Here is a 14,101-nt window from a genome sequence, read left to right on the forward strand (position 1 = left end):
GGCTGAGTATTACAAAAAAGGAAACAGACTCAGAGAGGCAAAGCAACTTGAACTTGGGTCCTGAGCCTCCCAGGCCCAGCTGCTCCCTCCACCCACCCCTTGCTGGACCGGGGTCAGCCACTGGAGCAAGGCCATGGCCAAGACGAGGCCATCCCGCTGGCCGCGGACCCAGCCCCCAGGGCAGCCGTGAACCTGGTCTGTGGCCAGGGCTGGAAGTCGCGGCTGGCGGCGGGTGGGCAGGCAGGCAGGCCGGCCGTGGAGCTCGAGGAAGGCCACGGGACCGAACTGTGTTTGTCTTGGCTTCTCTGGGCTGGCCTGGGACCTGCTATTGTTCTGGGAACCACGCCCGCCCCTGGGGGCCTGGACCCTGTCTGGGGGTGCGCAGGGGGGCCTCCAGCAAGTCACGTCGTCACCCCGCCACAGGTGCGGCCCGGCTCCCTCTCTTCTTCACTTGGATTCTGTCCTCCTGCCCCTGCTTGTGTCTCAAGCGTTGCTCACTGATCCTGGGGGACGTCAGCCTCCTCCATCAGACGGAGGGCTCTCCAGGGGTCTGGGCAGACACACCTCAGGGCCTCTGCACTGGCCATTCTCTCCCCAGACAGGCCCACGGCTCACCCCTCACGTCCTTCAGCTCTCTGCTTCTGGGCGAGAGCTCCCCGGCCACGCAGTGTAAAACCGCACCCCGCACTCCTGGTCTCCTCCCCTCCACAGTGTTCTCTGCATTGCGCCCGTCACCCTCTGACTCCTGTACAGTTTACACGTCACCTTGTTACAACCAGCGGGCTTGTCCGCTCCTGAGCAGCAGGGATTTCTGTCTGGTTTGTGGAGCCCCGCACGTCCTGGGGCCCCATTCCTCAGCACCAGGTGGCTCGAATTACGAGTGCATAAGTGAGCACGTCCACATCACTGCTCTGGCCCAGGGTCCAGAGAACTTCCCGACAGACTGGCCTCCACCTGGGGACACGGAGGCAGCGTGAAGCCGCAGTTGGCGCTTACTGCCAGTCTGCACAAGCCTGTTGCTGGGTGCTTCAAACACCTCGTTTCAAGCCTCACCCATTTTCTGGATGGGGAGACTGAGCTCAGGAGGAGGGGGTGACCTTGGACAAGTCACTTAACCTCTCCCAGCTCGGTCCCCACACCGTTTGAAGAGAGGGCGTAATGGAAATGGCTTGCACACAAGGTGGAGGAGGAAACGGGATGACACAGGTGGACACAGGAGTGCTGAGTCACCGGCGTCCCCTCTTTCCGCCTGTCCAGGCAGGCCAGGTCAGCAGAGGGTGTGCCTGTCCGGACTTCTGAAGCCTGGCCTGCTTCCTTTCCAGATGGGGTTTTAGGGTCACGGGTGGCCCTGCCCAGAGAAACAGGCAGAGGGGGTGGGGGCGCAGGCTGCCTCGGCAACCCGGGACCCAGATCTCGCATGGCAGGTGCCTGAGTAGCTGCCAGGATCTGTTCAGACCCGTGACTCTGCCTACGGGACTCCTCATCCGGGGAGGACCTGGTCCTTTATTCCAAGTCCTGCTGCAGCAAAGGCCCCATTTTCCAGGTGACCTCACCCACTGCCCATGGCTGAACCTCAAACGCCACCTTAAGCGACTCTTTTGACCTCTGGAGGCGTTTGGACGTTTAAGAGACTTCCTCTCCGTTGAGATGCGAACGATGGAGGGTGGGGGGATGGCGGGGTGGGGGGGCATGCACAGGCACATCACCCAGTCTCTGTGCTGTGGCTGAGTTACTGCCCTGGGGTCGGGCTCACGCCTGAACCCACCAGAAGCCTCTGCAGGGACTTTGTTATGGGAACAAGCATGGCACCCGCCAGGATCTTGGTTGTCAGGTAACTGCTCTGCCCTGTTGACAGGTAACAGCGTCACTACGGGCTAACGTTTTCATTGCCGACAATCCAGCAGCTACACCTAAAGCCTGAACCACGAGCTAACATTTTAATTAACAGCTACGGCCTCTGTTAATAGCTAACATCCTGGCCATCGTGTAACCTATTAACCAGCAGCCGACTTCAGTCACGGTTGACACTTTGGTTAACAACTAACTTCTTGATTGTGAGGGGACGACTGCCATCCGCGTAAGCCTGCCCAGAGAACTAGCATCTTAGTCACCAGCGGAAACGTAAGCTGGTTCAGTTAATCTGACTGAGCAGCGAAAGTCCCAGTCAGTGCTTCTCAAACCTCAGTGTGCGTTTGGATTATAGAGGGACATGGTTCAAATGTAGTTTCTGGTTCCGTAGGTCTGGGGCTGGCCCACCGGCCTGCATTTCTAACAGGCTCCCAGGGGATGCGGATACGGCAAAGGTCCGTGTGAACAGCCGGTCATTAACGGCACAGACACCAGCTAACTTACAGCGGCATTGCCGACACCAGTTTGCTATCTGCTACCACCTGCGCTGTGCCAGCTCCCTGACACAGGCACCAGGGCTGTGCGGGAGCGCGGCAGCCCCGAGAGGGCGGACCGCTCAATTTTCAGGAATTGTTTGAGCTGGTTGTTAAACCTCCAAGGACTTGAAATCGGACACGGTGGGAGTATCTACGCCATGGCGTGGGCGAAGGGCTGAAACCAGGGCTCTGTGTTCTCCGGACGGACTGATTTCTCAGCACCAGCTTCGAGCAGGAAGGCTTGCGGGGGTGGGGGCGGGACACAAGCACAACTCACCTTCCCCGTGGACTTGACGCCCTTCCAGATGCAGAAGAAGCAGACCAGCCAGACGAGGAGCAGGCAGAGTGCGAGTTCCCACTTCAGAGCACCCAGTTCACTGATTCCAGGAGACAGGCTCAGCACTTTCCGCCTTCAAGCAAACAGAGCCACAGGTCAGCCGGGGCCTGGCCCCGGGAGGGAGAGCCGGGGCTCTGGTCTTGGGCTGCCGTGCTGCACGTGCACAGCTCGCCTCACCTCTCCAAGCCATGGAATCCCAGTGGCCTCGGAGCACAGTCAACCCCCACGTTGCAGTGGCGTGGGGATGCCAACAAGGGGCGGGTTCAGACTCCTGAGTCAGGCGAACCTGGGCTCTACCCAGCCAGGCCTCAGGCAAGTACAGTAAACCTCTGAGCCTCAGTTTCCTCATCTGTGAAATGGGCACTGATTCCTGTGTGGTTGATTTTCAGCAGACCCTTCCTCAGTGCACACTGTGGGCCAAACACTGGGTTCAATCTGGGCTCCACATCACTAACTTGGGGTTAGCTACCCAACCACCCAATCCCAGTCTCCTCATCTATAAAATGGGAATCTACCCTCCCCCAACATTCTCTGCCCTGTTGCTCTTTCATTTTACGCTCCCTGTTCCTTATCTGGATCTCACTACAACGTAAGCCTCAAGAGGGCAGAGAGTTTGTAGAGCACCCACCCACCTCTTGACAGGGCTGGTCCTCAGGAGAAAACCCACACGAAGTACCAACTACTGAGCCTGGACACAGCCAGGGTTGTTACTGCCTTGGCGCTGGGACCCCAGGGCCGCTCCAGGCACTGAGCCGGGTCGCTTCCCCCCTTCTCCCTGCCCGGCTCAGGAAGAGATACGTGGAAGGTTCGAAGGATAATCAGCACAAGGCACCACCAGCCCTGCCCAGCAGCACACGGCAGGGCCTGGGGCTCGGAGTCCACGGGCTTTGCCAACCGGGGGAGACGGACGCAGCCCCAACTCAGACACACCCCGACAGGCGGACGCCTTCTGACGCCTGGTGGGGCCGCACAGGGTGCTGGCGGCCGAGACCGTGAAACTTAAACTTAATGCCCCAAAACCTTTCCCACAGTCCCAGGGCTCGGACTAATGAGGCAGTGACCGAGGGCAGCCACGCCGAGCACAGGGACATCGGCCCTGCCCACCGGCCCTCAGGGGTCACTGCCTCTGAAGCCACAGGAGATGGGAGTCCGTGTTCCCCTGGGAGAAGGTAGTTCCTTCTAAAGAGTCAGCTCCCTGTTGAAGGGCCACAGCCTTGAGCAGGAGAGGCCAGAGGGAAATGTAACCCTGCGCCTCAGTTTCCTCTTCTGTAAAACACGAACAACAGTGCCCGCCCCCAGGCCATCCCCAGCTGGGACTGCTCAGGGAACTGTAGAGTGCTGTGCCCTGGAGGGGTTGCCATGGGGCAATGCCCCTCACCACTGCCTCCTAACCTCCCCAGGAGGCTGCACAAGTCACCCCAAATCTGGCCACACCCCCCACACTGACACCACCCCTCTCCGGGCCCCCATTGCTCCCCAGGGCTGTTTCAGCAGCCTCCTCACTGGCCTTCCTGCCTCTACTCTCAACCCCTAGTCTCTTATCAAGAGAGAATCTGGCAATACCCCAGCTAGGTCCTGCCCCACCTCTGCTCCACATCCCCCCGGTGGCTCCCACCCACCTGCCCACTCCTTTTCACCTCCCTGAATATGGTGACCAAATACTCTATCATTCAGACCCAGACATTGCAAAGAGCAAGGTGGCCCTATTAACAACGAGGCCGGGACCACAGGCACAGATGAGCTGCGCCAGGACAAGCTCCACGCACACAAGTGGCCCTTCACTTCCGCCTAAAGGAAGCGGCTAAAGCCACACTGGCTTCTGGTGTGTTCCCTGAATAGGTCTGGCATGCTCCTGCCCCAGGACATCGGAACTGGCTGTTCCCTCGACCGCTCATCGCATGGGGCTCCCTCAGGTCTCCATTCGAATGCCACTTCCACAGGGCAGCCTTCCCTGGCCACCGATGAAAAGAGCATCCCTGGTCACACTCCTCTTTTTCATCGCTTATTGCTTCTTTTATATTACAATGTTATCCGCATCATCTGTTTAATGTCTGTCTGTCCTACTAGAATGTCAGCTCCATGGAGACAGGGCTTATGTCTGTCTCAACAACTGGTGGACCCAGAGCAATGCCTGGCACAGTGGATGCTCAAAAGATATTCGTTGAGTAATTATACCCATTTGGTTGATGGGGAAACTGAGGCTCAGAGAGGTTCAGGAATTCACCTGAAATTACCCAGATTAAAAAAAAAAAATCATCCCTGGGCCTGGTTCCTTTTTTCTGATGCCACCCTGGGGACCAGCCACCCAGGGGCTGGGTACCAGGCTGTCCCTTTGAGAGGGTCCCCAGCACCCCAGGCGTCCCTGCATCTCTCACACAGAGAGGGAGGAGACCCAGAGGTGAGATGCATTCTTGTCCAAGAATAGTAATGATTCATTCCAGGGTGGGATCCAAAAAAGAATCGCCTGGACGTCTGTTTTGAGTCGGCCGCCCCGCTGCCGTCCAGCCGGCACTCAGAGATGTAAATACGTCCTCCGAGTGGGCCAAATCGTTTCCTTTTGACTGCCGGCCAGCCATTTATTGGCGATGGCTCTTCCCTGGAGACCAGCGGAGGCAACAATTATAAAAGAGCCCGTCCGCCCCGAGCCTGGGGCCGCCCAGGTCTCCCTCGCCGCCTCCCCCTTCCGACAGCTGCAGGGGAAGGTTGGCTGAGCAGGGCTTGTTTGCAAATATGACTCATTTCTTTGATTCTAATAAAGTCTAATGATATGTGCCGAGCTCCCAGGGGGCTCTGGAGGAACTGGGGAGGGAGGCATGGCTCCAGGCTGATGGAGGGCTTTGGGCCAGATCTGGCTTGCTTGTCTTCCAGGGCTGGGGGCAAAGCAGGCCCCTGGGGATGCAGGTGACCTCAGAGCAGGGACGAGCGGAATGACCGGAGCAGAAGCTCTGCCTCCCCCTCACGGAGTGACTCAGGGTCAAATTATAAAGCCAGCATGAAGTGTCTGTCTCAGGGGCCCGGGCAGCTTGCAAGGGAGAAGGGCATCTCACTGGCTCACGCTGAGGACGGTACCCTCACGCTGCAGACGGGGTGGCGTGGGGATCCAGGCCGGGAGAGGACCCCACACATAACCTGAGAGTGGGGTCACAGACACACGGCACGATGTTACCTGTGGCCGTGGACTTGCCCTGGACCCACAGCTGCTGGGGGACACAGACACTGCAGGTGGCGTCATGTTGGGGAACAAGGCTGAGGTCTCTGCTATGTCCAGCTGCCTATGGAACCTTGGGCAAGTCACTTAACCACTCTGGTCCTCAGTGTCCTACCCCTAATTAGCCACGGCCAGAGGCCCCATCCTCAGCACATCACTTGTCTCAACTCCTTGACTCTCAGCCAGGCTGTGAGATGCTGGGACCATGCTACCTCAGGTGGTGACAGCCCTGAGGTCACGCCACTGGGACCCTGGGCAGAGTCAGTCTCCCTGCTCCCAGGGACAGGAGCATCACCCGTGGCTCCCCGTTATCTCCTCTTGTAAAACTAGGGTGGGGGAGGGGCTGGCAGGGAAGAGGATCAAGGCCCTCCCCTGTCCAGAGCCAGGAGGGAGGCTCCGCACCACGGAGCTGTTGTCTGGAACCCTAGGCAGCTCCTGAGCACTGCCAGCCATCATTCACCTGCAGGAAAGCACAGCTCAGGGACTCACGTGTCTGGCGCAGGTGAGAGAAGTAGAGGAAGTGAGGGCTGGGGCTGCGCTTTGGCTCAAGGGGCACGGAGCCCAGTCTTGAGAGGAGCCTCACCCCTCTGCAGCCCAACCGGGTACCAGCCAGTGACACCTTAAGTGCATCCAGTGAGCCTCTCTCAGTGGGACCCCAGAGCTGCTCACTGCAGGGCTGCGGGCTGTTTTCAGGGGAAATCACATAAGCTAAGTTTCACCCCAAAGGGAACCAACCCACATACTGACGGCTGAGCTCTCTGAGGCCCTGTATACAGTCGGTGCCTAATATTTGTCCTAGCCTCTCCCTCACCAATGTGTCCCTCGAGCAAGTCTAGAAAACACAGATTCAATTACGTCACTCCCTTTCCCTTCTCCTACAGCTGCCATGGTTCCCCCTCCTAGAGAACAAAGCTCAGACTTATCAGCCTACCATCCAAGGCCTCAGTCCTTCTCCCGGGCCCCTGGTGTCCTGCGCTCTGGCCAAACCAGTGACTTGTTGTTCCCACTCATGTGCTCTTTGAATGCCACGCCTTAGCATGGGCTGTTCCTTCTGTCCAGAATGTCTTTTCCTCTCTCCTTTTCAGCCTAGTGAGCTCCTACGCATCCCTCAAAGCTCAGCTCGCACGGCCCCTCCATTTGCAGCCGGGGAAACGAGGCCAGAGACGGGCAGTGACTTGTTGCTCCAGGCTACACAGCCAGACAGATGCAAACATGGAATTAATAAGAATCAGCACTCAGTGAGCACGTCTTTTCACTGTGTTAAATACTCACTTAATCCTCTCTAGCTGGGCAAGATCACAGTCTGGAAAAAGCCATGAGAGGGTTCTGAGCTGAGAAAGGGTGTGTTTGGGGTCACAGCTGGTGGCAGAGATGCAAAGGGAAGGTGGGGGGAGCAGTGAGAGGCCACGCTGGGTCTGGGAGGGTGATGACGCGGGTCCCGTGTGGGGAGGGCCGCAGTGCCGGTGGGGAGGGTGGTCAGATTCTGGACATGCTTTAAAGGGAGAGCCGAGAGGACCAGCGGGTTGGATGTGGGGTTTGAGGTAGGAAGGAGTTTGGGATGATTCCTAGACATGCTCCCTCCTGGAAGGGCCTCTGCAAAGAAGGCAATGACAGGGGCAAGCCCCTGGGACCATGCTCAGGGCAGTCTGGTCCCGTTTCCTTCCCCTCTCTTCATGCGCAGGAGAAAGGAAGGCTCCTGAGGGCCGGCGGCCCCGGCCTCCCTGATCTCACAGGCGGCAGGCAGGCTGGTCCTCTCTCCTAAACCCGCTTTCCAGGCTCCTCCTCTGTGGACCCCACTCCTCCCCAGGGCTCTAGAAAGATGGCAGGTTGTCCAGGAAAGTTCAGGTGAGCTCCCAGGGTCCTGCTAGAGCCCTAGGGATGGGGATGGGGGGGCAGGCAGGTGGCCAGCGCTCGCAAGTCCACCTGAGCACGCAGGGCTTGGGAAAGAGCCTGCCGGACCAGGATGTCTCCCAAGAGAAATCTTGTCTTAATGTCTTCTGGGCCGGGGAAGGGAGCGGGGCGCTCAGAAAGGGGGTTCCGGAAGGCAGGAGCCCTGGAATCCCGGGGCGGGGGGCCCAGGCTGGGGAGCAGGCGTGGGTGAAGACTACACCTGAGGACCCCGATGCTCACGCGCGCTCCTTCTCAAGAGCCCCCGGGCTGACGCGAGGGGGCGAGCCCTCTAGAACAGGGGGCCAGGCGGGCGTCTGAGAAGGGGCCACTCCTAGTCCCGGGGGACAGTTGTACCCACAACGAGGACACCGACGAATGCTGGCCCACACGCATCACGCAGACTCCCGGGCTGGCCCACGCATGATCCGTTCCGTGGAGGCAGCCCCGCCAGCCTGGGAGGGCAGCGCCATGCTCTCCCAAGTGCAGCGGAGGACGCCGAAGCCCAGACAGGAGAAGGCACCTGTCCCAGCCAGGAGAGCAGAGTGAGGTGCCAAGCCAGGCAGCCAGTCCACGCCCGAGGCAGCCGGGCCCCAGCGGGGACCGAAGGGGCTGGGAGGGTGCCGGCGCCCTGCGTGGGGCAGGCCCTGGGGGGTCAGGCCGTGCCAGGCACAGCAGAGTGGACAGGGATGTGGCCTCGGGCCTCCGTCAAGTGAGAAGAGTGAAGTGCCTGCATTTCGTTGCCTGGAAACGCAGCTCTCCAGTGGGTGGGGAGTCGGGGAGGGTGGGGGCGTTAAGGGTGCCCGTGACTGCCTTTGTCTGCCAGTGCAAACTACGCACATGTAAAGAGCCCCATCCCAGAGGCCCGGGGATCTCTGAGCACACACTGAAGGCCCGGGTGTCAGGAGACGGACACGGGCCACCTGGGTGAGAGCCGACGGACCCTTTCTTGCTTAAGATTCCCCAGCCCGGGCCCCAGCATCTGGCTGGGACCAGGCAGCAGTTAACCCCCTCCTCTGCGGGCCTGTTCCTGGGCCACATTCTAAGAGGTAGAGAGACGCCCTGAAACAGCAAATCTAGTGATGATGTGGGGCCACCTCCCTCCTCAGCACCGTCTCTGGCCCCTGGCTCTCAACCCCATGCAAGGCCTGATCTCAGTTATTTCCAGCATCAAGTTAACAGCTCATGAAGAGCAGGAAAAGCAAGGCACTACTACATTTTTGATCAGCCTCCAAGCACTGCATTAGAAGGACTTGCCCATACGTCAGCCAGGAGTCACCCAGATGGAGCCCTCCGCATTCTGCCGTTCTCATGTCTGGCCTGTGTGTAAACTCCTGCAGTTACTGACTATATTGTGGTAATCTGTAAGCGCGCCCCTAGTTCTGCACTCCTCTCATAAAGAGACAGGGCCTGTTTCTCCACCTCTTGAGTCTGGGTTAGTCTTTAGCCAACGGGATGTTAACAAAAATGGTGTAAGCAGAGGCTGGCAAAGTGCCCCTGCCTTGGGCCTTTCCCCTCCGTTCTCTTTTTGGAATGCTGAGCCACCTACAAACAAGCCTAGGCTAACCTGCTAGGTGATGAGACCATGGGACCCACTACCCATGGCACCCCAGCCAATAGCCAGCCAATCTGCAGAAGAGGTAGCCTGATGCCCTGCAGCTGACCTACCTGCGAGGGAGCCCAGCAAAGACCAGAAGAACTGCCCAGCCAAGCTCAGCCCAAACTGCCCATCAGCAGAACCATGAGCCAAATCAAACAAATGGCTGTTGCTTAAAGCCACTGAGTTTGGGGAAGTGTGTTACACAGCGAATGCTAACTGATACATATTTTTCACTCTTATCTACTTACCTTTTCACTTGAATAACTACTTCAGCTTCACATATGCATTTTTCTCTGTGCAATAACAGGTTTGATGTGCTAACTATATTTTTTCTAAAATACATTAAGAAAACCGTATCATTTTCAGACAACATAAGTACGTATACCTGCCTTTGGGAAACAATCCTCATAGAGATCCCATGGGTGTAGGAACGATTCATTCCCCTCATTTGACAGTTAAAGAAACTGAGGCTCAGAAAGGGGCAGTGACTTGCCGAAGGTCAAACAGCCAGTAAAATGGCAGAACTGGGATTCGACTCCAGGCCTGTCTGAGACCAAAGGCATGGATTTACCTCCAAATCTGTACCCACCTCCCACCCACCCCACCCCAAGAGAGTGGCCCCCACGTCCCCGGGCTGTCCTCTTTGCCCCCTGCCCCACGCCTCAGCCCCCCTCCTCCGGCGAGGCCAGGCTTACTCCCAGAACTCGGTGACAGGGGAGGTGAAGTTGGCGGTGCTGAGGGAGGCCCACAGACTCTTGTTCTTGCGCAGGGTGTCCTCCAGGCACTGGGGCGTGTTCCAGCTGTGGTTGCAGTGCGCCCAGGGTAGGTCCGACTGGAAGGAGTGGAACAGGTAGTACGTGGCCCAGGCCAGGATGACGATGTAGTATATGTTCAGGAGGGACACGATCACGATGGAGGCGTAGCCGATGCCTGCAGGTGTGGGCGAGCAAGACGAGCATCAGGGGGCGGCCAGACCCACCGTGGCCACATCCTCACCCAAAAGACCCTGGTACCTCCAGGCCTGAGCCAGAAGGGGACCTTTAACAATGACCAGCAAATATCTGTAGGATGAATGGGTGACTGGATGGATGGACAGGTGTAAGAGTGGATGGTTAGATAAACCAGAGAGTTGCATGAATCACAGGATGTATGGACGAGGGATGGATCAATGAATGGACGGTTAGATGGATGAATGGTGAGATGGCTGGATGAACAGATGGGTGGTCAGTTGGTTGGATTGATGGATGGTTAGATGGACTAACAGTTGGATGGATGGATGTTGGATTGATGGATGGATGGATATGCACGTTGTTGGACGGATGCCTGGGTGGTGGTGGATTGGAAGTTCGGGTAGATGAATAGATGGATGGATGAGTGGATGGGTAGATGGACTATCTAAACTACTGACTAGTTTAATGGAAGAAAGTTTTAACAGATAGGAAAGGTTTACACGGGTGACTGAATGAACAGACTCACACATTCTCCCGTCCCTGCTAACTATAATCGTGACAGTATCATCTTATGAGGGCAGACTAGGTACTGGGCCCAGGACTACATGTTCTAACAATAACACAAAGCCACCACTGGTTTGGGGCTGCCTGCATGTACAAAGCACTTTTACATGGCTATGTCCTTTGGTCTCCATAGCAACCCTGTAAATAAGCATATTATTTCCATTATCTGTATGAAGAAGCTGAGGCACAGAGAGATTACGTGACTTTCCCAAAGTCACCAGAGCGAGCACAGAGAGCACGTGGGACTCGAAGCCAGACTGAAAGGTTCCTGAATCCAAGGGTTCGTCTCCTGGGCTCTGCGGCTTAGCAGCCGCCGCTCACCTATCCTTCAACGACCCAGGGAGGCGGGACAGCCACAGGCAACGAGCCGCTGCCAACTGCAGCAGCATCGCCCGTGCACCATGCCGGCTGCGACCTGTGTCAGGCACAGCGCCAGGGCCTGGCATGAGGCTCCGATGTACCTGGCAAACAGCAGGTGCTCAATAAACGTTTGCTGAACAGTTGAACACCAGGCCCCAGGTGATCTTTGTCCCATACTCACCGGCAAACAAGGGGCAGATCTTTTCCCAGCATGTGATGCCCCCTTCAGAGGTGTACTGGCCTATGATTATCTCCAGGAAAAACACAGGCAGGCCGCCTCCAAACAGGAAAATAAAATATGGTATCAGAAATGCACCTGCAGAGAGAGCAGAGCAGGGCGAGGGTAAGGCAGCGGCTGTCCTGGGGCTGAGGCGGCAGGCCTCACTCCCAAACCCTCCCGGACAATGGAATCGGAGAGCGTGGGTGAGGGGCGGGAGGGTAAGGCCCAGCTCCTGGACCTGGCTGAAAATTCTCCACGCCCTGCTCACCTGTCAGCTGCCATCGCCCCTCCAGCGAGCCCTCTGACCTTCTGCAAGTCCACCAGGTGCTTTCAGCCTCTGAGCCTTTGCTTAAGCCGTGCGACTACCTGCCTGCCTTCCCCGCATCCGCCCGCCTGAAGGACTGCTCCGCCCTGAACGCCCGTCTCGGACATGGCCTCCTCGTTGCAGCCTTCACCTAGCCTCCCGCCCAGAAAGCCGAGAAGAGCTAGCTAGGAGAGGTGCGGAGACGAGAAGGAAGAGGTGGGCCTCTGCAGTCGGGGGTGGGAGCTGGGGGGCCAGTCAGGGGCACAGAGCTGGGGTGAGGGCTCCTACCTGGTGTCCACTAATGGCTTCAGCGGGTCCAAAAACCCTTGGAAACTGTGGTGACTTGGGTCTATATGTAAGCGCTTTGTTCTGGGGAGCCTAGGGCCCATCAGAGTCCCAGAGGCACCTGAGGCCTACGAAAGGTTAAGAAACCAGGCTCGAAGGCAGAACTTCCCCAGCGACGGTCCTCCCGGCACGGGCGCCATGCGGTGTGCCCGCCTCTGCGGACAGACCAGCCCTTGGCTGCGTGCCGTCCCGAGGAGCTGGTGGCGGGCAACTCCTGCCCAGTTTTACTGCCCCAGCAAGAAAGCCTCGGTTGCACACTGCCCGCCTTTCACCTCCCCAACAGGAGAGGATTCTAGCTCAGAGCCTCCAGCAGGTTGAAAAAAATCCAAAAACCCAAAAACCCAACAAGGTCCTACTGAACAGCACAGGGAACTATATTCAATACCTTGTAACAGCCAAAGTGCAAAAGACTATGAAGAGAAATATATGTATGTATAGAGAATCCTCATGCTGTACACCAGAAAGTAACACGACACTGTAAACTGACTGTGCTTCAATTAAAAACAAAACAAAATAAAAATTCCAAACCAACCAACTAACCAACTGACCAAACAGAGACCTTACATTTAAAAAATACCTTCCCTGGGTGAAGCGGTCAAAAGAGTCAAACTCCTGATTACAAGATAAATTAGTCCTGCGTGTGTCATGCACAGCGTGGTGCCCCCAGCTAACACTACTGGATCATACATTTGAAAGCTGCTAAGAGACTAAAATCTTCATAGTTCTCGTCACAAGAAAAATAAAATGTGTGACTGTGTGAAGTGATGCCTGTCAGTTAGACTTAGTGAGGGGACTGCTCCACAAGACAGGAATCAATCAGACTGCGTACCTGAAACGAACACAATGCTGTGTGTCAATTATATCTCAAAAAAACTGGAAAAAATTAAAATTAAAAATGATCTTCGCTCTATTTTTTTCCTGGATACCTTTCTATCATGGCAAATGACACTGATTGATTATTTAAGATGGGAAACAAAGCTGGATTTTGAAATACATTTGGTTTCAGTTAGAAAAGCAAGAACAAACGTTAGGAAAGATATCAAGTAAGGAAGAGTGGGGAGGTGCAGAGACAGGAGGGAACTTACAAGGGGGCATGTGAATATCTGAAGCTGGAAGACCTGACCTGGGTCTCATCGCCCTTCTCAGAGGATCAGAGAGGGTAAGCGATCTGCTCAAGGTAACACAGTAAGACCCTGACAGAACACCACCTGATTCCCAGTCATGCTCATCTCTCGGCTCTGAGCGGGGCAGGGTAGAGCCAGGGAGGGGAGGTCAAGGTGGGCTGGAAAAGCCGGGCAGGGGAAGGCCACCCAGTCCACCCTCGCTCTGGCCCCCCGTTCTCCCCCGAAGCCACCCTGCACAGCCCAGGCTCACCTCCACCATTTTTGTAGCAGAGGTACGGGAAACGCCAGACATTGCCCAAGCCCACGAAGCCGCCAGCCACCGAGAGCACAAAGTCCATCTTGCTGGCCCACTTCTCCCTCTTCGGGGGCTTCCCCTCCGCCTCGTCCTCAGGCCTCGTGCCCGGGCTCTTCCCTGGGGGTGGCTTCAGGATGTCCTTGTGGAAGTCTTTCAGACACTGCAGCTTCTCCTTCGTGGCCATCTTCCCCTCACTCTCTGTGGGAGACAAAACAGACGCCAGCGTGCTGTCGGTTAGGAGCAGCCTGTGTGTGCTGGGCACAGCCCCACGGGCTGGCTCTGACCTGCCCAGGCCTGTGGCAGGGGGCTACCACCCCCTCATCTGGCCAGCCCTCTGCCCCTCCTAGGTGATCAGGGGGTCTAGTGATCCAGGGACTGACAGGTGCCATCCTCAAGCACCTACCGAACAGAAGCACTGGGGCCCCACACCTGTTTTCCCTGAATGTCACACCCATCCTCCACCCGCAGGCACATCAGCTTGAAGCCACCCAGCCCTGGCAGCATCTCTGCAGAATATGACACC

The 14,101-nt window shown here is 57.1% G+C and overlaps 1 protein-coding gene across 6 annotated transcripts in view; it reads right to left on the bottom strand.

Annotated features, from left to right (window-relative positions):
* The window catches only part of SLC6A6 (solute carrier family 6 member 6), a 74,923-nt gene that overhangs the window by 19,201 nt on the left and 41,621 nt on the right, over positions 1–14,101 (bottom strand). For all 6 annotated transcript variants that reach the window (XM_072941928.1, XM_072941927.1, XM_072941925.1 and 3 more), the window contains 4 exons: positions 13,534–13,776; positions 11,472–11,606; positions 10,112–10,346; positions 2,662–2,794 (listed from right to left, as the gene is read on the bottom strand). In XM_072941928.1, the coding sequence (XP_072798029.1) occupies positions 2,662–2,794; positions 10,112–10,346; positions 11,472–11,606; positions 13,534–13,762 (732 nt within the window). In that variant the 5' untranslated portion in view covers positions 13,763–13,776. The remainder of the gene's footprint in view (positions 1–2,661; positions 2,795–10,111; positions 10,347–11,471; positions 11,607–13,533; positions 13,777–14,101) is intronic.

Source organism: Vicugna pacos, chromosome 17 (assembly GCF_048564905.1).
Source record: "Vicugna pacos chromosome 17, VicPac4, whole genome shotgun sequence".
Classification (NCBI taxonomy): Eukaryota; Metazoa; Chordata; class Mammalia; order Artiodactyla; family Camelidae; genus Vicugna; species Vicugna pacos.